The sequence below is a fragment of the Trematomus bernacchii genome, unplaced genomic scaffold, assembly GCF_902827165.1.
Source record: "Trematomus bernacchii unplaced genomic scaffold, fTreBer1.1, whole genome shotgun sequence".
NCBI lineage: Eukaryota > Metazoa > Chordata > Actinopteri > Perciformes > Nototheniidae > Trematomus > Trematomus bernacchii.
In genome coordinates this window covers 4,243,137-4,268,649 of record NW_022987477.1, presented here as the reverse complement: position 1 = coordinate 4,268,649, position 25,513 = coordinate 4,243,137, and the positions used below count along the sequence as shown (strand labels likewise).

The following is a 25,513-nucleotide window of genomic DNA, read 5'->3' as shown; positions in this document are numbered from 1 at the left end:
ATACCAATCAAATTAAACATTGAAAAATGCGTTAAGGGCTGCAACTAATGATTATTTTCATTATGCATTAAGTCTGTTGATTAACGTCTTGATTGCTTGACTACTAATTTTATAAATAAAATGTCTAAGAATTGTGAAAAATGCCTTTGAGCCTTAGTTAATATACCCAAAGTATATTCTGCTTCATTTCATGTATGTCAACGCAAAGCAGCAAAGTCTGTTGACTGTTTAAGCTTTTCTATATAATACAGTTTTTATTTGAACTGAAACAGAAAATCAAGGGTTGTGATTGAGGGCTGTATAAATGGACTTAACTTATTAGATAACCAAATGGTCATTCTTTTCAAATAAACTCTCACCATGAATCTGTGCATTTCTCCTCAGGCCTGATCAAGACCGCCCTGCCTGGCATGGACAGAGAAGTGAAGGAAAACTACCAGGTTGTGATCCAGGCTAAGGACATGGCGGGGCAGATGGGGGGGCTCTCCGGCACCACCACGGTCAGCATCACGCTCGCAGACGTGAACGACAACCCGCCACGCTTCACTAAGAGTGAGTACAGGCCTTCTGGAACCCCCCCCCCCCCCCCCCCCCCCCCCCCCCACACACACACACACACACACACACACACACACACACACACACATGCCCCTTTCACACCGGCGCTTTTTCCTGTTCACACCGCAGCGGCGCCGCGTCATAGCTCCGGAATGCGGTTCACTTCCAGCTCCAAAAAATTGTCGGTCCAGAGGCAAGAGCTTCGGAGTTATGACCTGGCGTCGCTTACGTCTCTCTTACGTCGAGGCGTGCAGGAAACTAAACCCACCTCCCCTGAACATGGGTCGACTGAAGAGTCTCGTCATGCCTGCCTACAAGCAGTAGCGCTGAGCAAAGTGACTAGAAAGGCAACCACACACTTATAAAAAAACAGCATCAATTCAGACTGACACACATTCACTTAAGGGGAACTGGGGATATGTATCAGCTGCTTGTGTGACAGTCAGACAGTGAATACTTTAGAGCCGTGTGAGCTAACCCGGAGCTAACGGGAGAATAAACTCCCGTGGAAGAGCAGCCAGCACTGCAGCGGTCGGTAAATGCCGCTGAAACACATTAATAAACAATGAACCACGGCACTCTGGAGAAAAGTATAAGGTTGGAGAAGTCGTTATTTAATTTAATCTGGCTTCGTATGATTAAAAGCAACACGATCATCGACCCGACGCAGTCCCCCCCCCCGTTGTTGTGAGCTCCGTTGGGGAGAAAATCAGCGATGTAAACGGTGACGTCATGACGCAGCAGCGGCAGCTGGGCGGTGTGAACAGAGCGGGAGCTGAAAAGGGAAACCGGAGCTGAACCAGAAAAGCTCTAGCTAGGAGCCAGAAAGGGAAAAGCGCTGGTGTGAAAGCCGCAACAGAGTGACCAATACTCAGCCCATGAAAACCACTTGTCACTGGGAGCCGGTGCCAGGCAGGCAGCCCCCATCTGGTGTCAGTTTCAAATGAATTTGGATTATTGCAGGGAGTTTTGTGCGACTAAGGCGGGCCTCTTAAAGGCAGCGAATAATTAAATATAGAGCCATATGACAGAGCGTGGGGTCCTACAAAGTGCATCAGATCAGCCCTGTAATCCCTATTAAATGAAGAGAGTACGTTCACTGGCCTTTATCTCCCCTACTCTTCCTCTCTTTGTCTATCTTGTGCTATTAAGTCTTTCTTCTGCTGCCTTTAACTCCATAAAACCAATGTTCTCATTTCAGTGCTTCACCTCTCCTTGGTGAATTACCCCCCCTCTTTTTGTAACCCTCTCACTCATCAATCATCAATTCTCCCTTTCTGCTCCCTTCCTACTCACTTTCAGTCTCGCACATTGTCTCCCTTTCTTCTCCCTCCTCCCACCCGTCTCACTTCCTCTTGTGCATCTGGCAAACGGGGAAGGCAGCCAGATCAGATTGACAGATTACTGGTGTCGTCGTGTTTCCCCTCAGTAACAGCAAGCGCACTGTACACTGTACAGTGGGCGACGCGAGGCAAACACGCGACCGCAGAACTCCCGCCGTCCCCGCATTTATCACTCCCTCCTTCCACCAGCTTGAGGGGAGGGTAGGGGGGAAGAGACAGACGCTGTCATCTCTGCCCCTGCGCCAATGAATGAACAGTGAGAGGAGGGAAGGAGGGAGATGGATACGACAGGGATGGAGGAGGTGACAGGAGGGGAAGATAGAAGAAGAAAGAAGAAGAGTGATGCAGGCGACAGAAAGACAGCCTGTGATGGAGGAAGGGGGGGGCAGACAGAGGGGAAGATTGAAAGAGGGAGAAAGAGGAAGAGATATTGTAATGGGACACCCAGAGGAGGTGGAGTGTCAGGAAGCGATATCATTGTTGTCTGCCGGAGTGATGCCTCTTCTTTTCCACCCAATGCTAAATACCTGTTAGCCTAGGGAAACCTGCTAGTAGTGCCTCGCTTTCAGTGTGTGTCTGTGTATATGTGTGTGTGCATGTGTGTGTGTGTGTGTGTGTGTAGAGGCAAGTGTCAGCGTCACAGAGACCTGCCGACTCAGGCGTTGCCAAAACACTGTCAGCGTGTTTTATTAGTGTGTCAGTGCTGTTTGTCTCCGCAGGCTGTGTGTATATCACGCCCGCCCCCCCCCCCCTGCAGTCCAGCTATTTATTTAAGCATACAAGATGCAGCTGGGGCCACCGCGGCCGACAGGCAGCCATCAATTCATCCGCCTCAAACCAGGAAATCATCTTACAAAATAAAAAAAAAGAAGAAGGATGCAATTAATTTGTGTTGAGCAAATTGGCCCAGAATTTATGTCACATCCTAAATTTCTGAGTCAATACCGCTTGTAGCAACTTATGTGAAAGGCCAAATGTCTGTTTTTGAAAATGAAATATGTTTCACCGCATATGAAATGGCTGCTCCACAGCTGATCTACAAATGTTGCAGCACTAAATCTCCCACACGGCTTCTCCTTTCACACACTCTCCCTCCCCGCCTGGCTCGTATATTGCTGCTCTCTGATTTGCTCTGACTCACTCCCTCCCGGACTCTTGTATTCTTGCTCTCTGACTTACCCACTTTCCCTCTTTCCTTTTTTCCACTAACAGGGTCATTAATAATAGGCAGGTTGTGTCGCTCCTTGGGTGTCAGGGGCAGTGGTGTTTCTTTTCCGGCCAGTGTATTGTCTTCATAAATTAATCTTGGGTGTATTTTTAGGGCTTCGATGCTTCTCTATTATGCTTTTAGTTGTGATGAATTTTTAAAGAATGGCAGGACCTCAGATGTCATGACCCTGCTCATGAACATTTTACATTTAGTTACACCACAGAGCTTTTACTAATTTTATCCAAACTTTAGTTTTCTCTGTACATCTGTTCCTGGAACCACCAAATCACTCAGATGTTTTTGTTCCTCCGCAGCCGTCTATGAGTTCAGGGTTCCTGAGTCCTCCGATATTGGTTCTGCTGTGGGAGTGATCCGGGCCATGGACAACGACATAGGCGAGAATGCGGAAATGGAGTACAGGATCATCGGGAGCGACGGCCCCGGCATGTTCGATGTCACCACCAACAGGAGCACACAGGAGGGGGTCATCTTGCTGAGAAAGGTCAGAGACTCGGTTGGTGTTCTGTGAGGGATTTGATGGGGTTAAAGGCAGGCACAGAGGTATAGAAGCTGCGCCCAGGTATTTATATAAAAGGTTGGTACACAAATTCACCATCAACTAGATGTTAATTAACATGCATATTAGCAGTATATTGGCTCTTTATTAGTCATTATAAAACACTTATTAATGCCTTATTCTACATGACCATATTCTACAAGTAATAGGCCATTAGTTGAGAGTTTTTCCTCAATAACCCTCTAATTAGTGCTTATTTATTGCAAGTAAGGAAGTTGTTGTACATGAGTTTTAGTCTTAATATGCTCTACTCAATATGGGCCTAATAAGGCAGTAATACCACAAGAATAGTAATTCTCCCATAATAACACTTAACAAATATGATCTATTCTTATGTAACAAGACATGAAACTATAAGTGTTAATTAAGTCTAAATAACTCAAAATGAGGTATTTCTATCTAAGAATATGTTCCCTATTTTAAAGTGAAGTCTTGTTCATAACCAATATGCTAGTAGTTTGACTCGAATTGACCTGAACAGGTTCCCTATTCTAAAGTTGCCTCCTCTTCACACTTTGTAAATGCATTATAGCACACAACTACTGAAATTAACCTCAACAGTACATGAACAAAGTAGGCACACGTTGACATATCTGTTTTATCAAACCACTGTAGATAGGTTCAGACACATACCAAAACATGTCAAGTTTCTCCAAGGCTGAGAACACATACAGCCTGTACTTCTTAATTAAATACAATAATAAATACATTTTTTAAATTATTTCCAATATCGTCCCAAGATAAGACAAAGAAATACAAAAAAAACAAAACAATCCTGTATTTCATACACATCACCACAATAAAACATTGTTTTTGAAAATAACTCCAGCAACTGTTTTTTTTGCAACATTTAAAAATTGTCCAGAGAATCCCACGAATGACCATGTTTTGTGTTACTGTGGATCCCTTAAGTGTTTGAAGGCAATTTAAATACTGGCGAACTGGGCCATAACAAATGTACACTTCTATATAGAAAGGGATAATGCCCCAGGACATTGTAAAAATGGGGCTCAATTTCATAAAACAGCATTCACACATGTTCTTATTTATTTCTATGTTTGTGGTTTGAGAACCCTTGACTTGATTCCACCAAACCTGCACTGTACCGTATGAGCATCACACTTCTCGTTTGGGCAAACAAGAGGAAACAACACAAGGTAGTGCACTCAATAAAGCAGAAAGTGATAGAAACTTTTTAATTTCCATACACTCTGACAGCCAGAGGATGGACAGCAGAGTTATTAGATTTCACCTAACACTTGCCTACACTCCCAGTACATGTGTTTTGAGTGAGATTCATTTTCCCTCCCAGCTGAGACCAAAGCAGAAATATTGATGCTCAGTATGGATCGTAGCATTCAGCAGTGTGCTGTGCTGTGTTTCTGATGTATTCAACAGAACCTGCCGTATCAAGCCTCTCTGCTGCTTTCGATTGATCGCTTCCATCATGCCATCATTAAGTGGAAGATGACATAATTGCCTTTTGTAGCTGTAGCAGTGCTGTAGTGGATGTGGTGAGCGGGCAGAGTGTGTGTGGGGAGTCTGCATGCCCTAATTCTGAACCTAATAATTAAATGGGCTTGTCAAGTGGGAGTGTGTCCCATCACCGCTTGCACCGGCCCTTCAAAGCAAAAGACCCTCCCATTGACGTGAGGTCCCCCCTTCTGCCATAACAAGAAACGCTGAAAATCACCGACTCATTTTATGTTTTTATTCATGACTTCAGAAAACGGCTTGTTCCATCTGGATTTTTCATGCTTTTAAAGGTTGTTTCCAGCGATCACGGACCCGCCATCCTTTCATATGTACAGGCAGCATGCGAGGAGCTCACTCTGATCTAGCTGCTCCCGCTCAGCGCCGGGCGCACATTCATTAAAATGCACCGCTCCCCAATTATTACCATGAATGGGGGGGATACCTTCAGTGGCTACAACTTCAAAAAAAAGTTCACAGAAGGAACATAAAAGGGAAAACATCTTACCAACCTGTGCGGAATAATACCAATCATTGTGTGCAGTCCATTAAATGATAGGATGTAAGAGCAGTGTACAGTAGATGCAGCATTATAGGGGATCACACGTGAAAAATAACAATGCTGCTTCCTTTTAAGCAAACAAATTGGTAAAATAAAAGTGCGTATACCAACAGAGGAGGTCTAGCATAAATCTACACTATATAACTATGTAAACTGTCTGCTTTTATCATACTCAATGTGAACTTATCATATAACATAAATGTAGAAAAAGTATTGCTCACCAGAACCTTAACCATTTTCCATTTTTCTTTGTATGTTCTTTTTAATCATACATCCTTATTATTCATTTCAAATTATAAAATGTGAGCAACTTAACAATAACACCCTTAAAAACTAAGTATTATCAGTATTTTTCCATCTGTCAGAAAAAAAAGCACACTAAAGTCTCAACATCAACTGACTCTTCAAACTGCAATACCTCCCTTGTTGATCGTACACTTATCTGATACACTGATGTCTTCATTTAACGACTAAAATGAAAAAAACAACAGATGTCACCGAGCAGACATGGAGAGACAACTGTGATTAATTGTTTCATAGAGTGTGGCAGGGATCAGGAAATGGAGTTCAAACGCACAAACATCCAAGACATTTGCATATTTTTGTTCAGAGAAAAATAACAAAGAACAATGGAAAATGTGTACCACTCAATACTTGCAATTAAAAGTCCAAGCAAACGATGGAAATGTAGTACGTACATTATTTGTCTAATGTTACTGTCAAGCTAACAAAAAACATTTCTTACCAGATTTCATGGCTATAAACTTTAATCATGTGTAATGCTGTACAATAACCCAACAATGTTATGGTTTGTTTAAAAAGCCACACCACTCACAATATATTCAGGATATGGCAGCAGTTTATCAAAGGCCTTTAAACGTCATTATTTAATTTAATCGACATTGCAATCGCGATATGACCCTCTGCGATTATCAGTACTATTATCTATGTTATCACCCCAAATGGAAGCGATTTAATTAACTAAAAAGTGTGCGTTTGCGAATCCGCGAATTCGAAAAATGTATAATTTGTGTACGCAGTTGAATTACTATGCACGCACATGCTGCAGAGCCGACCAATCAGGCTCAGTGAAGCATCTCCATCTGCCTTGTTTGGTCACATGACTATCCACTGAGGAACGGATGCTAATGCTAAATGAACACGCAACCCTTAGCTGTTAAGCTACAGTGAGGTTTTCTATTAAAAACGCAAACAACAGTTGCTACATCATCCGGCAACACGACGCAAATGTACCAGCACCTTAAACAACACAGAGAAAAATACAAAGAATGCACGGCGGCATTGAAAGTTACGAAAAATAAAGACACAGCTACAGGTTAGCTTGCTAGCTAAACAAAGTGCAAGTGTAATGTCTTCACGGTGATGTGTTGTTAGCATTGGAACTGAGTGAGGTGCGTCTGTAGCTATCAGAGCTAACTTTGTTAATCACTAGTACAGGGTCCAGTGTTTTGTACATTTACTTCACCTTTTCTTGTTTAAGATAACTATATGTAATCTTTCAATTTCACATTGTAATGATTAATGTTCTGTACACACACATACACACATTATTTGTCAAATAGTAAGTAATTAAAATAGTCATTTACAATTTATTTGTATGTTAGGCCTACAGTACATGTAATATGATACTAAGTTTGTATGTATGAATTTAGAAATACACATTTTAAAATTATAAGTAGTCTGCATTTTCCTTTCCCTAACTAAGCAAGTATACCATTTGTTCACTCGGATTAGGTTTTTCATTTAATGTTGTCAAACAGTAATTAATTAAAACAATAATTTACACTTAGTTAAAATACTAAGTTTGTATGACTTTTGAAATACACATTCTAAAAGGATCAGTAGTCAGCATTTTCCTTTCCATAACTAAGCAAGTACACCTATGATACCATTTGTTTTATTATATTGCAAATCGCAATATTGCCAACAATAATCACAATATGACTCTTTTACCAAATAATGCAGCCCTAGTGTGATCCCCTGTGTTTCCATCAACAGTCTTGTTTGTCCTTGAAGAAGACACTGAGCCCCTTTTCACAAGCTAATTAGACGATGCTCTGGAAAAGATTGCCAGTTTAATGAATAAAATCCCAATCTGACCTGAAATTAAATGTGGCAGTATGCTCTGAATGGATATTAGTTTTCAGAAAATCAACAGCTTAAAGTGCAGCTGCATACAAATGAGTGTTTAGAAGCAACTATTAGAGGCCAAAAAAACTCAAGAGTGCATTTGTCTTTTTAATCCATGAAAGAAGGGAAAACATGTCACAGTATGTGAAACATCTCACTCAAACATGTCCTTTCTGTTTTGCAGCCTCTGGACTTCGAGAGGAAGCGACAGTACAGTCTCCGTATTCAGGTGGAAAATTCCCACCTCAACCCTCGCTTCTTCTCCGTGGGCCCCTTCAGGGATGAGGCGACCATTAAGATCGTGGTGGAGGATGTGGACGAGCCGCCCATGTTTGAGCGGGCCAGCTACGTCATGGAGGTCAAAGAGGACGCGGCCAGGAACACCACCATCGGCTCCGTCAGCGCGTCTGACCCCGACGACAAAAACAGTCTCGTCAGGTACTGAAGCACACACACACACACACACACACACATCTTAAAGGAACAATATCAGTGTTTGGCATGTTACGATTGTACTTAAATCATCATTATCCAATGAAAAAGATGTGGCTAAAAGTCCAGATTGAAGCTACTAGGTGAATAAGAGAAAGGGATGTGATTGGTTGAAGTGAGCCCTCAATAGGTGGTTAATGACAGATGATTTGGATACAAAACTGGCACGTATGTTTTTTTAAAGTTCCTTCCCTTTTCCAGTTTGCATTACTGCTAAGATGTTTTTTTTATATCAAACTATCTGATTTGGCTTTAGGGTAAAAAGTAGATCTTCTCCCTTAGATTTCTTTCAACATAACGATTGCATAAAAAACGTAATGAGCCCTTGGTAGGGGATGCATTGTTAACCAGAAAAGGGACAGAATATCACCTGCACTACTTGCTTCATGCAGATCCCAAATTATGCAGGCCTTCTATTAAATGGGAGTAATGGCAGTGGGGTGTAAGGCTGCGTCTCCCACTCTGTCTCAAAGACTTTTTCATTTTTATGATGCACTAAGGGAGTTGGCTCTCAAGGTTGAAGTTCCACCACTTTATTGCAGGTGTCAAATATGATATCATTCTCTTTTATCGCCGATCATCAAGGAGGTAGCTACCCCGTGGCATTTAAAGGCGCGCAGTGGAGGAGGCTAGGCGGCCCGGGGGCCGCCTGGCATCAGGAAGTCACTGAGACGCTTATCTTTATTAGCTTGCCACAACACTTGCAGACACCAGCACATTGAGGCATGGACTTTTAACACAATTCCCTCAGTAAGCATAGGTGTCTGCATGCATGAGCATTGTGATGTGATCCAATTGAAGGTACGAAAAGATCATAATGGCCTATTTCTTAACATAAGCTATTCAGTCAGTGTCATCCCATCATAAAAACTCATTACTGATGTTCAAGTTCCTAAAACATGATCAATATTCAAGGTTTTGAAAACGTAAAATGGAAATTCACACAAACAGGAATGTTTTTTGAATATTATACATAAGTAGGAAAGATAAGCCAGAGTTTTAAAAAGCTGTCATCTCTTGAACATTTTGTAATAGCCCTGGAAGTCAATGAAGCGTCTAAGTGCTGCAATATTAGAATGTTTTCCTGTCTTTGGCTTACCAAGAGCACGCTTTTGGAAAAAAAACGTTTAAATAGTTTGGCGTGAAAGTTTAGAGAATTTAACATGAAAATGTATTTAAGTGTATTCTGTCTTTTAAGGTTTTGAAATATTAACTGACACCATGGTCATTCACAAAAAAGTATGGTGTTTTTTTTGCTGAAATTCAGGTTCAAGTACATTCATTGCCTTGAATACAGTTATTGGAGAATAGAAACTACTCTGGAGCTTTCAAATTTGATTCAACAGCATTCAACAAGGAAGATATTTAAAGTGCTTGAACATGATTTGTGAGATAGTTGGTTAATGGACCTTGGGGTGAGATTGTGTTTCCAGGTTTTCTGGTGGTCTTGGTTTCATGTAACCACTTTTCCATATCCTTTACATAAAGCTATTTTGAAATGTATCTTAAAGTACTTGCTTTACATAGAAATGTATTGATTTAAAAGTTGTTGAAACAACCATCTTACAACCTTAACAGCGTTCATCTAAATATAGCCCACTTCAAACTCCTGACCTGCAAATCCCCAAATCAATACTTCTGCCGGGTTCCTTCTGAAAACACTGTGGCGTGCCAGCCGCTCGTGTAGCTTGTGTAGGGAGGAAAGAGGATATATGTCCCAACCCGCTGATCACTAACATTTCTGTAACCCTCCATGTCCTTCTGCCTGGCCTCCCGTCCCGCTAGCTGCCTGCCTGCTGAGAGCAGCACTTTGGGTGCCCGGTCAGGACGAGGCGCGCTGTTATCTCTCCGTCATTAATCAGGGGACGGGGTGAGGCTCAGCCAGCTGAATTATTGGGAATATTAGAAAAGCAATTAGCAAAGCCCACGGCCGACGCACATTTAACGAGGTTAGAGTTACTGCCGGGGCCCATGAGGTGGTAGGAGAGGAGGAGAGGCAGGAGGAGACGAGGAGGGAGGGTTTAGACAAAGACAGTAAAAATGCTTGATGCAGGAGGAGAAGCTGGGGGGAGGGACTAGAGGAGGGTAGAGAGGGGGGGGGGGTGAAACTGCCGAAAAGGGAGTGCGGTGGTGCATTGAGAGCACCGGTTCATCGTCTCCCCTTGGGGGTCTCCTCCCTCTTACGCTGGCCCTCCTGATGCCTGCTACTCCATTAATCACACTGATGTATCACAGTAGTCTGGGAAGCAGAGAAAAACAACACGACTGGATAACCTGTTGGCTGTGTGTGTGTTAGTGTTAGTGTTAGTGTGTGTGTGTGTGTGTGTGTGGGTGTGTGTGTGGAGGGGGGTGGCTGCTAACATTTATCTGTCATCAGGACTGTTAGCCCCCTTGACAGTATACTTTATGTTAAAGAGTCAACTCACCTCAACCTTCCTTGTAGTTCTGTAGTGATTCTGTTAGTTTTTATTTGTATGTAAGCTCAAGACAATTCTTTTGAATACATTTGAATTCACAGAAATCAAGGGAAAGAACTCAAGCTATTAATTGTGCAAATTTCAGTCACTAAAAAATTACTTAAAGTCGGTTGTTACAAAATAATTATGCAAATCTCTCGGTAAATATAACTGAGTATACAGGTGGGGTAGAGAGACCACATTATCTGTATCTACACAACCAACAGCAGAAAAACAGAAGGGATGCCATATGTTGTATTATCTAATCTAATATCAGTTTTTTTTGCAACACACATACAAATACAGCTAAAAACCTTCTTAGCTTCATTTTGATGTACAGGTTGCAGTAGTTGAAAAAGTAAAATCCAGCTACCACACCAGGCTTTTGTCCTTTTTATATAAACAAAACAACTTGAACTACTTTCAAATGCAGGAAATAACCACACACAGCCAAGAACTACAGGTTTAAGCTCCATTTTGATGTGTAGGTGATTTAAAGACAGAATCCAGCTAGGAATGGATCAGCTGACGGCCCGCTGTGAGCCGACTCGATGGGGGGCCGTGAGCGACTAAAGGAAATAGCGATCCCTCCTTGATAATGTGTGCTAAATGAGACGACTAGTTAGTGAATGTCTTGCTGTTGCCAGCAGAATGGATATTTCTCCTCTTGTGGACATGTCATGGGGTGACATTTGTAAAGCTCAGAAGCAACTTATCCTTCTAGAAACCATATCCTGGTAAATCTGGATAAGACCTCTATACAATATTAATGAAAAAGTCCATTTAAGCCCTGTAGACAATAAGGCCGTTGGATTATCCGAGTTGTTTCTGTAAAAGGATACAGCTGGTGAGTTTGTGTGTATGTTGAGCAGCTCTCGTTTGTGTGCACTTGTGTGGCAGCAGATGTTTCAGAGGCGTTTATACCCAAAGTTGTGCACGCAAACCTGCAACTAACTGCGTGGTTAGATAACACAAAGAGGAAATGTGTGTTTTTTGTGATATGTTTTAAAGTGACCCTTTAACAGCCTGAGAATGTATAGAAGCGATTTATTACCTCCCGTAGTTTTTTTTTTTTTTTTCACAGGTGAAACCAATTTAGTTCCTTTTAACAAAGTTCCTTTGAGGACAAACGCTGCCTTGGATTTATGCTAAAACTAATCTTTTTCTTAATGCGTTCTTTTGTGGTATGAATTGCAAAGAAAGGCAATAATGTCAGAGTGCAGGCAAGTCCATCATGCTTAGTCAGACTTGTTTTGAGTACCTCCTGTGTGCTGAAAGTCCTCTTACCTCACCTGTCAGTTTAACAGAGACTCTTCCGTAGATGTGACCGTGTTCTCTCCGGTTCACACCTGAGAAACTCTAAAACGTGTCTGTAAGTTGTTGCCCAGGGAACACGGCTAACTTCCACACAGCCTGAGTGCATGGGTTTAAAAGGCGATCTCTGTGTGTTTTTGAGCAGGTACTCTATTGATCGACGCACGGACATGGACAGAATGTTCAACGTCCATGCAGGGAACGGGTCAGTGTTCATCCTCCGGGAGCTGGACAGAGAAGAGAACGCCTGGCACAACATCTCCGTCATCGCCACAGAGTTCAGTAAGTGTAAAAGCTTTCTCGTCACCTGCTTCCTGTCCATAACATTTTATTTTTGGAATTGATATTAGCCCATAAAAGCACTCAATAGACGTGAACTCTCATGGCCTGGGCCTTTTAGTTTAAGTCTATTCAAGACAGGCTTTTATCTTAATGTTCCCTGTTATAAAACATTATAAAATGACTTCTATTTTCTGACCCTGCTTCCTCCTCCTTCCTTCATGTGAACTTGATCAATTCAGTATAATGTCCACAACAACAAAGTAACATCGTACTCACCAATCTCCTGCTCTGAGTTTTTTCTTTCTTTTTAAACTAATTAATGATTACTAATTAAATCCACTTGCCTTTTCTTAGTGTTTTAATTAAACAGCACTTCCTGCCGCTGCACATTAAAGCCCTATATGGTTGGGAAGCCAACCCATTTCCTTCCCTCAATGGAGTAGTGAAGTGTATGTGTGACATGTATGGTCCTGGGGGCCTGTAAGCATTTCAAGACATCCTGAAATGTTTCAATCTCCCATATGTTTCCTATTCTATCTCTAACTGCACAGCGATGAGCACTTATGGTGCTTCTTCAGAAAAACTCACACATCACATCGCTTCCATTCAGCTCTGACCGCCTCCCAGCTGAGTGGTCTCTATATCCATCTCGCTATAAGGCCTCTATATGTAGACCTCACCTTAAACAGCTACAACTCAAATAGAAAACACATATATATTTTCCAGGAATACTTTTTTTTTATTCGCAGAACATAATTTACCTTCCATCCCCAAACTGCACCCGATGCACTCAAAATGTGTTTTATTTTCTTTCTCAGCTCTAGGATAAAAAGCCCCTATTTCTGTCAATATAAAGAGGAATTCTTAATTTTTCTGTACTTCATTTTGGATCCATCAAATCTTTACCTCGCGCCCTATATAAGTATGTTTCAGTTTCAGTTTTCCATTGATTATTTAAAAGAAAAAGCCAACATGGAAAGTGACTTGATAATGCGGGAGGACTTCTAATGAGTTCCGTTGAGTGTTTTTATTCGTAAAAAGATTGATATGAGAACGACACCCTGCATGTCACATTGGTAAGGACATTTTTACAATAATATTGAGCTTTTATTTTAATAATGTCCTTGCCACTTGAGTGTAACTATGCAAACGAAAAAGGCACATCAACTCATGGCAGAAGTTTGCTGGGTATGAGATGTTCTTTTTCAGGAGAATGATAAACTAAGTGATGTGGACATTCTCTATATTGTGCTGAATGTTTTATGTAAGCTATTATAGTATGGCTTATACAACTTCCTCAAGGCTTTTTACATACTCACTTTTATATGGACTGGCCTTCAACTATTCAGAATTTTAAAACTGGCTTTATCTGAGCATTTACATTTGTCCCTGTTCGGCTCAACACTAAATGAGCTATTCATGTTTTCAGAAGAATGGGTAGTACCTGTAGAAAATAATCAAGATATATATACACCTTTATTTCCTCATAATATAAAGTCATGGCATGTCAAACATTACTTGTAAAATATCACAATTACATTCTGTATTACTGTGTGCATGCAAACGGGAAAAAAATCTACACTTACACATCTACTATAAAGGTAAAGAAATAATGATTTGTGTACATTAACAATTCCCACCTGTGTGTTCCCTAGACAACCCTCGCCAGATCAGCCGTGTGCCCGTTTACATCCGAGTGCTGGACGTCAACGACAACGCTCCAACATTCGCCACCAACTACGAGACGTTTGTGTGTGAGAACGCTAAGGCTAATCAGGTACAAAGCAGTCGTCATAGTTTCATCATGACTTCCCCTCAAGGATTATGAGTCCTCTTCCAGTTCACCGTGTAATTAGCGCATCTCAGAGAGCATTTGTAAAAACTGTCACGTGTGAGTTAAGCTCGACGAAGATGGGTGGGATATCTGATACACGAGGAGCCTTTTTTTTTTGCATTAAGCTCACATCTCACGTTGATAAATGCACGTTTCCAAAGAAGGATTAAATAGTCCCATCTGCAGTGGTGAAAATAAGTTCAAAAGGATACGGCTGCATGATAAGCTATTTTCATGTTAAATGTAATACTCACTCTTATCACCCACTTTTGTTGGGTATTCAACATGCAGCGACAAAATCCATATAAACTTTGATACGTCAGTGTTTCCAGCTGTGATAATTGAGCAATGTAATACTTTGAAAGGGTTTATTCTGCACCCATACCTGACATTTAACGTATGAATCCCCTCTGTCTCTTATCTCAGAGGATACAAACCGTGAGCGCCACTGATCCTGACGATCCACTCGGAGGACACCGGTTCTTCTTCAGTCTCGCCCAGGAGGAGGCTGCTGGGAAGGCCAACTTCTCTGTCCGTGATAACAAAGGTAAGTCACTCTCAGCTGATGCTTCTGGTCTTCACATTCACTTCACTCCTCTGTATAATGCTTCCATAAGGCACTCATACCTAACCACATGATGTGATTTATAGTTTTTCATCCAAGAGCAATTTCAAGCACATTCACAGACCAAATTCAATTTTGAGTAGAGTTTATTGATGTCTGCATAGTAACCGGACATCCTGCTGTTTTCAGACAACACGGCCTGGATCCTAACGCGAAGGAACAGCTACAACAGTCTTCAGATGAGCATCTACAACGTGCCTGTGGTCATTTCCGACGGGGTGTTCCCCATGCAGAGCAGCACCAACACGCTGACAGTCAGAGTGTGCTCCTGCGACCGCGAGGGCAACATGAAGCTGTGCAACGCCGAGGCGCTCACAGCCAGGGCGGGCCTCAGCACGGGAGCCCTGGTGGCCATCTTGCTCTGCGTCATCATTCTGCTCAGTGAGTACACACGCTTGCAAACATTTGAGCTTAAATGTACCCTTGGTGGCTTCACTGAAAATAAGATTTGAGAGTTTCTTTTAACTACAGTCAACATGTTTCTACTCTTTTAGTTGAAATATTTACATAAAACTATTTCGACATTTTGTCGCTATGACTTTTCTGTCATTTTTAACGACATACCACGCCTGGTTTCGACGCACTATAACGTGCCTTATTCCCACATAAAATACCATGTTTTTATTTAGAATTTTTTTCGACGTGCTTAAGCAAAAGAAAACATGGTATTTGATGTGGGAATAAGGAACGTTACAGTGTGTCAAACCCAGGCGTGGTACAGTATGTCGTTAGAAAATGACAGAAAAGTCATATTAGCGTGTCGAAATATGGCTTCTTTTCAACCAGAGCCCTATAAAGAGAGAGTTGCGTCAACGGAAGTCCATTCACTGAGACTCAGATAGTTCTAGGAAGGTTTTGGCGGGCCATTTGAATGCGTTAATTGGAGTGAACGGAGATGACGTAACTCTCGCTGGCTCTGATTTCGACATACTATTATGAATTGTTTGGCAAACGTAACTATGTCCTTTCATAAAACGTTTAATAACATACTACACTATCATTTAAAACACATTCACACAGATATGTTTCTAGCACACAATTTATTGTGTTTTCTTAAACTGCATTATTTGTGAAAGTATGCAGCTTTGGCCCTGAGGAGGCAACATACATAATGTATCCTTGTGGTAGCCGAGCCTGTTTTTACAAAGTCAGACAAAGTCCCTGAACATCAGTGAACACTCATGCAACATCAACAATTCCCCCTGGACAGTCACTGGCCTTCAGAACAAGGAGGGGAGCAAAGCAACAACAGCAAAAGTCACCAAAGTCTGACGCTTGTTCTCTCTGTGTTTGTTGTCCCTGTAGTGATCGTGGTGCTGTTTGCTGCCCTGAGGAGACAGAGGAAGAAGGAGCCTCTGATCATCTCCAAAGAGGATGTCAGAGACAACGTTGTCAGCTACAACGATGAAGGGGGCGGAGAGGAGGACACTCAGGCCTTTGATATCGGCACACTGCGCAACCCAGAGGCCATTGAGGAGAGCAAGCAGCGGAGGGACATTGTCCCCGAGACCTTCTTCCCCCCGGTCCGACGGCCCGTGCTGCCCCCGATCCGGGACCACAACGGGGACGTGAGAGACTTCATCAACCAGAGGCTGCAGGACAACGACAGCGACCCCACGGCGCCGCCCTACGACTCCTTGGCCACCTACGCCTACGAGGGGACCGGCTCCGTGGCCGAGTCCCTCAGCTCCCTGGAGTCAGTGACCACCGAGGGAGACCAGGACTACAACTACCTGAGCGAGTGGGGCCCCCGCTTTAAGAAACTGGCAGACATGTACGGTGGCGACGACAGCGACAGGGATTCCTAACGAGAGCCTGGCACAAAGACAAGGAGAGAAAGATTTCAATGAAACACACATTTTAAACTTTCGGGCAGTTCTGGTGCATGTGTGGCGATAGAAATGGCAAAAAGGACCAAGAAACGAGCACCGTTTGTCCACGTGCCGTCTCAACGCCACCGCTCACCTTTCAGTTGTCCCCGGTGACCAGACGTAGGCTTTGTGTGTCCAGTCAGTGTTAGTTGCGTTTTGCCTGGGTGAAGTGAAAAGAGACTTTGTGTCAAGATTTTCTGTGTGTAATTGGACATGACGCCCAAATATATCTATACCAATATTTTCTTTTTCGTTTGTTTTTTCAAAGCTGCTTGTGACGGACACTTTCAACAAGCAGTTTTGTAAACCCTACAAATATGCCTATGTATTTTTCAGTGTTTCTGGGACAAAAACATGCTGCATATTGTGAGTTCTATCTTAGCTTGTGTATGTACGGTAATATGATACGATACGCTGTAAAGTTCTTTTTTTTTTTTAAAAGGGATTTCTGTTGTCCAAAAGATCCCTTCTTTAAGCGATGGCATCCACAGCTCAGCTTGAGCAGGAAGTGCCACACAATCGTCCTCTCTGAGAATCTAGATACAGATTGGAGGGATGAATTTTCAAATAGTGTTGTGGAACATTGCTGTTGACAAGTAGCTAATAAAGCATACCTGAAGCTGCGGTAAATGTGGCAACAACCATCATTTTTGATTATCATCTCCACACAGCTGTAAACAATATGCTGTAAGGTGAGCCAAATACCAAATATTACCTTGAGCTGAATGTCTTGATTTTTCCAGTTCACCCAACAGGCTGAAAAATAAATAAAAAACAGTGTTAAATTCTGAGATAAACTGATAACCAATCTAAGAAACACCAGGCTCAGTTGGAGGGAAATGCCGGTCTGATTCACTCTGTACAGCATGGTGTAAATCTAAAAGTCACATGCGCTGTTATGATGCAACATCCTGTGACCATTAAAACAATTCACTCAATGTTATTTTCGTATCTGTACGTGTGATGAAGAAACACGGCGAGATTTGACTTCATGTACCAAGCTGGAAGAATGATATTTCAATTAGAAATTCATACAAAAAATTAAATCATGTGTTTAAATGTAAACTCTGTCCATATGTAAAGCTTTTATACTTCATTTGAGAAAGTATAAACGGATGAAATTGATCAAAAGAAATGCCTTAAATTATAAAAGTAAAACTACGCAATGAGAAGTGGCCTAAAATGTTGATTACCTTTTTTTTTTTTGTGGGTGGTCGGATTCTAATAAGTCTTAAAAAAAAAAGACATCCAACCTACTGCATAAAGCAAGGGTTTTTCTGATACAGGGGTTGTGTGTAGAGGAGGCTCCGCCCACAGTCGAATGTATAAAAATGTAACATAGCAGTTTTTGGAGATGTGCCAAAAAGCAAAGAGCACCAGTATTTTCCGTTTCAAATGACTCCTAATCATGTTCACTGCCCTTCATTACATGTACTGTGTGTAGTGTTGAACATGGAGCTCACCCAGCTGATTTCCTGAGGGACGGACAGCCTGTCCTGTCGGGCCCTTACGAGGGGCCCCTGACCTTAGAGCTGGGCGGCTCTCAAACCCAGAGCGATGTCCTCTGGAGAAGGTCAAACCGTTATCCTGCAGCGAGAACACACAACCGTTTAGCATTTCATGTCAAAACAGAACCATTTTTTTAATCACTATTACTTCAAGAATAAAACAGTAATGAAATAAAGCAGGCTTGGAGGGTAAAATAATAAAAGCTAAAACAAGCTCTGCCCTCACTTTAGCAAAAGGCCTACATGGGAGGAGGCTGACATTTATCAGACATTGTAATAACAAAACATAATGGTGTAATTGTTCACAGTCTGTACTCCAAAAGAGGCTTTCCAGAGCAGCACATTTAACAATCTAATTGACAGTGGTTGGAAAATTCTTTACGCTCTGCTATTGTATACATGCACTCTTTTTTTCGCCCCCTTGTTTTTGTTTATTAGCTTGTTGCTGTGGCTCCCATTATAAGTGGCCATTTCAGACTGCGGCAGTGTTGCTGTGATAAGCATTTAATGGGGTTAGAAACCCTTCACTCTAAGGAAACAGCTTCTCTGCCTCGAGGTACAATGCCAGGTCTCAAATGGAAATCAACATGACAGCAGCACTCCACAAAAGCATTTTTTTCCCTTCACTATTTTCTGTCTCCATACAGGGTGTCAGCATATCGCCATTACAAAGACGTGCTTGTGTTTTCCTATGGAGAGTATAATTGCCTCCAAGCATTGGCGCCATGCTCAGCTAAGATAACGGAAAGTGTTGCACATTTGAACGTACCGCCATTTATGTTCTTTCTTCAAAGTTGAGATGGTGATGTCCTCTTTCTCCAGATGCGGTAGTTATCTGTGGTTGTTGATGTGTTAGACTCGGGCTCACCTCTACAACGGTATACTGTGTTGGTGACAATGTGATTGAGCAGTGGAGTTTTTGTCGATGTAGAAACAGTTTGAGAGGTCGTGGTAGTGTAAGGGCCCTTCATCATTGGCCATTCATCAATCTGCTTTGTAAAACGTGATATTTTGTACTGAATATTTATATGACACGATTAAATATCTTTAAAATCAGCTTCTCTGTTGTCTTTGTGAGCTATTCTTCTGAAAAACATACATTAAATGGACACTTTGAAAGGTTTATGTTCTTGTGGTGGAATAACTCTCCTTTTTTTTTATCTGAATGATGTTAGCGGCCACAGGCTAGCAAGCAAGAGATTTACCGTGCTCACAGGTACGTATATATATTACCTACAATAAATCTGAGTATAAGAGACTGACACGTCACATGGTAATTCTTATGAAGGCCGTTGTTAAAGAGCTGGATCCAGAGGCTACTGAGCTGAGGAAATTGTTAATTAAACAATCTATAATTAAGATCTGTCAGACAGCCAATCGGATTTGGAAAGAGGTTTAAAAAGGAAGGGGGAAAAAAAAAAATCAGATTTTGATTATTAGTGGATGAGTGACAGATGCAGGACAGATGGTTGTCGAGGAAACATTTTGCTTAGGTACTAGCCTTTGACCCAGCTCATCAGCCATTACTCTTCCTGCCTGTTGGCGTCAGCTGATAGAGCAGTTACAGTTGTCATGCAGAATGTTGATTATTCTCTCAGAGCTAAATACATGGGACTGGGGGGGAAGAGAGATCTTCAGTTTGCCATCAAGTTCCAGCTCTTCCGTGTTTCATTGTGTTCGACTCCGTGCTCCAGAAGCTTCCTTAAAAATGGGGTCAATGTACTGATTGAACACATAGGGTGTTTCTCAATGTCGAGGAAGGCTGCTCCAGAGCCACTATTTCAAGGATGCTACGTCATCGAGTCCCGCCCAAGGACTGTTCCAATGTCCAGGATGCTTGGAATTCTACCGATGCCGGCGTCCTTCGTTGCGGGAAATTTCGAGGCTGCACATGTGTATCCTCCGCGGTTTTAAAATCCCCACAAATCTTTGGCGGAAATCGCGCTCCATTTAAGGCGGGGCCTCGCATATGACGCACAACTGCCACCATTCTTCGTTTTCCGAGGCTAGGAAGGATTCTTGCCTCGCTTCTGAAGGACCCGACTGGGAGGGACATGTCCTACCAAGGAAGCGTCCTCGACATTGAGAAACACACATAGACTAAACCCTTTTTCTGTTGGGCCTCTAAGCAAGCGGATACAAAAAAAGAAGCAAACCGACTATCCACTGTTGATCTGAAACTTTATTTACAATATTTCATGGTTTATTTAGCATTACATACTTTATTTAAAAACGTGTCAGCTTTTTTTCTCCATTTGTTAGTAACATTGTGAGCCTCTCAACAAAGTAATCTCAATATTTAAAGGTGACAAACATGAACATAAGACAACATAAGGCCACCTTTCACAGTGCTACAGTACTAAACAGCATAAAACAGGAAAGGGTCTTGCTTCATTTCTAATGCCGTTTGCCTTCTGTTCCACTTTAAGAAAATCCTGGACGAGTTCCCCCTAAATCTCCAGGTGAAGAGTCGAAGGTACTCCTCACCTGAGTCCCATCGGTGTTGGTGGAGAACTTAGGAAACAGTCCATCATCATTACCAAACTATCGAGGCTGCCTTTTGCCAGCTCTTGCCTGGACGGCAGCCACATCTGCACTCAGAGCTCCTTAATGTGGACGCCGCTCCTGATTGGCTCTCAGAACAAGATGCTGTCACTTCCTGCTCTCCTCCGGCTCGTCGCTCTCCTTCTCCTTCTCCTTCTCCTGCCGCTCCCGCTCTCGTCTCATCTCTTTCAGCTCCTGTCTGTATTTCCGCTCGATGAAGCGCTTCTGATGAGCCATCTGTGGGAAGTTATCTGGAGCAGGAGAGGCAGAGCGGGGAACAGAGGAGTCGACCGAGGAGAACAGATAGAGAGGGGGAGAGAGAGGGGGGAGAGAGGGGTGAGAAGAGACAAGGTCAGTCCGACAGTTTAGGCTCAGATTGCACACACAATAGTTTTCATAAGCGAGTGTCATGTTGTCGCTGTGGCCAAATGAGACAAAAATGTTGCCGGCAGTATTGCGGTTAAATTGCCCTCATGTTGTGATTTCATTAATAATGATAATGTAACAAGAAATTAGACAAGCCTTGTTTGGTTTCAGCACAATGACGGGGAGATCTGATAACATAATTACAAGTGAACATTTCTAAATGAGATCTGTAATAAGATGGTGTAGGGTGGCAGCAGAGCAAATAATACACACACGCTGATGGGGTGCTAACCTATAGGCAGACACTAATAACTTATTCCTGCAGTTAGATCATAGATTATCGAGAAATGTTTTAATGGTTTCATGATTTGAAAACTAATATAAAACTCCTGATTGCCAGAATTCTATTAAAAAAATAACTTAATGTGATAACTAAAGTTTCCTTTAGGGTTTTCTGCCTATCTCATATGGCTGAAGTAAAAATATCCCAATCTGTGCCAATAAGGGGGGGGGGGGGGGGGGTCGGTATTGAGGGGGGGAATGAGACAGGATAGGACTGCTGTCGGTAAAGGAAACTGAGTCAAAGATGCACTTTCACTACCTCTCAACTCTCAACCCAGACATACTTGAGATATGAATCACATGTCTGCCTGCTGCCAAAAGATCACTTTCAAGAAAAAGTGATCGTTTGGTGTAAAAATGTTAGGAAATAGTGAAAATGAAGAATCCAAAAACCCAATCTGACTTATTAAAACTGCTTTTTTGGTCTAGCCAAGAGTCCAAAACTAAAATAAGTATTAAACTTATAATTCAAAACGAATTTAAATATATTATATTATAGTAAGAGGAAGCAGACTTTTTCTTTTGTATTTTAACTCTGAAAACGGCAGAGACAGGTTTTCCTTTATCCGAATTGTAAATCAATGGATCAACTAGCTGCAACTTACATCTTGGAGTTATTATGACTAATTATTATTGTTTGATTATTTCTTCAATTGATCTACTCTTTTATAATGCTGAGTAATATATCAAATAGTGAAACATCACAAGTTCTGAGAGTCCAAGAGAACATCTTTAAACATATAAACAACTTCCTCGAAGAAGTTAAGAAGTTTTTGTAATAGTTTTTTTTATCAGAAGAGTTATTTAGGAGAATTCTACTTCCCCTGGAGGAACATATAAACCTTCAGTGTTAGTAAAAGATTGACCCTAACAGAAAAGCTGTATTTCCCAGCTCTGACAGTCTGACCTGTTTGGGATTCTGTTATTCAGAGCCGAGGTCATTTCCCGTTTAGTGTTTATTACCGTGTCTCTCCAGCGCACACTTCAATTTAAAACAGCACGCCTGACAGAGACCCGGTGGTTTGTGTCAACTCGCTGAGTCACAAATTTGACTATGCACTTTTTCCGGTCACTGACCATGACCGTGCAGACCTAAACAAATTAAAATCCGTCTTTCAATACTTTCTCCTCCCACAGAAGTTTTAAAGTCGATCTGTGATGGAAAATGGAGAGGACCCACAAGGATTCTCATTCTGGCCTTTCTGTGACGGCTTTATGACACACTGTGTACTTCGGAGGAGTTTCAACAGCTGCATATTCTTTGTATCTTGCTCTGTACCTTGCTACGTTTAGTTTGAAGTAAGAGGGGAGGTAATAGAGTAGTTAGACACAACAAATGGAGCTCTTTGTATACACAAAATTAGAAAAAACATGAGTAACTGATCATTATTTGATGCAAATTCTGACAAATACCTATCCTTAAACAACAACATCCTTAAAGCTATGACTCAGCACTTTCAAATGCAATGTCCTGCAGTACAGAGCCAGAACAACAGAAAACGTGTCGCAGTCTAAATACTGTAGATAGCGTATATTACCCTCCGATAAATGGGCAAATTTAATTAGGACTATTGTCCAGACAGTGGACTCACGGCTGATAATATGGCGCCTCAGGGTTTGAGCCGACTATTACACGATCTGGTGTGGATATTGTTTTCCCGGAAACGGCTGCTGAAGCCCCATAACCGCGGCCCCCCCACGTTGGAGCCACACATTATCCATCTGGATTCTGATGAGTTGGTGTACCACTCCACTTGGTTATTTATAAACTGCCTCATCTAATGTCCAATTAAGAGCACATTTAGAACTTCTTTCTGGGTGTTTCCGGGGTTAAATGACTGAGATGTGAGAATTCATTAATCACTCACGTCATTAATCAAGGTAGAAATGCACTTTGCTAGCGTCATTTCACAACAATGGACATATGAGTAAAGCCTCACATTTCAAAGGCTGAAGGAACTTTGAAATGTGATTCACGTGGAGGGCTTTTATTATAAACTCATAAGGAAAATGGCTGGAAATAGCTGTTGTTAACAATGCCGTTTAAAAAAATGTGAACTACTATATACTATATTCAAATTGCTCCTGTGGGGATTGCCCACAGTATAAGATAGGATAGGACAGGATAAAAGCGTCTAACAAGTAACATGTAATGTAATATATTTGATCTGCTGCTTGCTATTATACATTTACAGTTTACATTATTTGATGTTCACCATTGTTTTGGGTGAAAATGATAAATAAAATAAACAATAAGTACAAATATAACAGACTTGTAACTCACAAAAATATAAAAAACGAACACAATACATTGTATTCCCTTTGTTGTTTGGACACAACACGCAATTTGAGGAAGGCACCTTGACTTAGTATCCACTAAAAAGCTCTGTATTTTTCACACTTTCATTCACCTTTTGGAATGAATGATATTTGGCCTCAGAGCAACACATTCTTCAGCTGGGTGGTAGAAGAATTGGCTGCAGACTAAAGGCCGTGTAGTATTTGAGTTGTTTGTCGTTCCTTTTAATCAGAATCCAAACATTTGATAGAAAATGAAATGCTGGAATTCACATAATGTTTGACTGAGAATGTATTCTCCCTCCTGCTACTCTAACTCCTTATTATGGCAACTGAAAGGAATAACGCAAGATAACGGCAGATCCTATTAAAAAAAGACGGATCGAATAAAAATTTTAAAAAAACTCAAGAAAGAATGCGCGAGAAAATAAAAAAATATTCCAAGGGAAATTTGTCTCACACACAGCCTGGATACACACAGACACACTATTTTAATATGCTTTTGAACACTTACAACACTTGGTAAGCCTTGGAGAGAAAACTACATATTGCAGTTAAAATATGGAAATCACCAGCGTTTTTCCCTCGGAGATGACTTGAGAATAACCCACTCCAGAGGCTCTGGACATTTACATCGTTTAACATGCGGCACAAGAGCAGGCGTCAAAGAATAAGTGTTGTTGGAGAATACACAAGGCTTTTCATTTCAGTCTGCGTTGGGCAAAGACCTACTGAGGATTCTTCTGGAGACCCTTTGAGGAGCACTCTGCATACCGATCTTTGGTTGAGGGCGTTCGCGCACTTAACCGGGCTCAGGTCTTTTGTTTATGGACAATGCGGTAATTCCTCTCAAGGACGGAGGTTGAGATTCAGGGTGTAGTTGCCGTTGGCCTCGGCAACAACGCGGCCTGTTGTGCCCGCCGACAGCAGCGGTGGCGCTCACACGGCAGCTGGATGATGAGGGATCAGCTCCCCACAAGAACATACAGTGTCCTTTCACTCGGGCATTCACTATTCAGCCTCGATGAAGGGATTTCCCCGCCATGCCAAAGGCCAAACAAAAGCCTCAAGCCATTGAAAATAGATCCTGCATACTGTACTCTACTTTGCCTCTATACTTCCAATGCTTTTCATCCGGAGATTAAGGGGTTTAGAGAAAGCTGAGGAGGGAAAAAGTAGTCCCCTTCCAGCTATGAGCCACATCGAGGCTCCTTCTCTTATTCAACAGATATTGCATTGTTTGCGAAACAAGCAGCTGCGAGGAAGCCAAGAGAAACAGGAAGAGGAGGGGGCTGTGTCTTGGAGAGAGACTTTAAAACAGACACAGTGCTATCTGTAAGGATGCATGATAAATGGTTAAGCCCTCTCCATGTATATTTGATGCAGCCTTAGACCTAAAGGTGTGTGGAGCCTCAGGGTTTGGGAGCTCTGCACAGTCTTCCTCTCGCTCAGAACCCCGGCTGCTCTCAGCTCAATTTGTTTGCACTCATCTTCCTCCCAGTCCAGGAGTTGGTTAACATTTAATTCTGCCTTGACGGATACAGGCAGGAGACTGTCAGAACCGTGGGCCATCATACAGTGTAATGTGGATCAGCCGAGCCACCAGCGGTTCGGATACACACCAAATATTGGGCCCCGGCTCTCTGTAATGAGCTCTGAGCTGTCTGACTGAACACAGCCATGTCTTTCACCGCCGGGTTTCTGTCT

General features: G+C 42.0%; 2 protein-coding genes across 4 annotated transcripts in view; one reads left to right on the top strand and one right to left on the bottom strand.

Moving 5' to 3' along the window:
- Nucleotides 1-19,312, top strand: part of LOC117497573 (cadherin-6-like) — a 51,633-nt gene extending 32,321 nt beyond the window's left edge. For all 3 annotated transcript variants that reach the window (XM_034149546.1, XM_034149550.1, XM_034149559.1), the window contains 8 exons: nt 385-552; nt 3,426-3,613; nt 8,059-8,312; nt 12,282-12,418; nt 14,074-14,195; nt 14,679-14,799; nt 15,007-15,258; nt 16,183-19,312. In XM_034149546.1, the coding sequence (XP_034005437.1) occupies nt 385-552; nt 3,426-3,613; nt 8,059-8,312; nt 12,282-12,418; nt 14,074-14,195; nt 14,679-14,799; nt 15,007-15,258; nt 16,183-16,685 (1,745 nt within the window). In that variant the 3' untranslated portion in view covers nt 16,686-19,312. The remainder of the gene's footprint in view (nt 1-384; nt 553-3,425; nt 3,614-8,058; nt 8,313-12,281; nt 12,419-14,073; nt 14,196-14,678; nt 14,800-15,006; nt 15,259-16,182) is intronic.
- Nucleotides 19,313-20,420: 1,108 nt separating this feature from the next.
- The window catches only part of drosha (drosha ribonuclease III), an 80,719-nt gene continuing 75,626 nt past the window's right edge, over nt 20,421-25,513 (bottom strand). Inside the window, exon 32 of the mRNA XM_034148106.1 lies at nt 20,421-21,051. Coding sequence (XP_034003997.1) covers nt 20,909-21,051 — 143 coding nt within the window. The 3' untranslated portion in view covers nt 20,421-20,908. The remainder of the gene's footprint in view (nt 21,052-25,513) is intronic.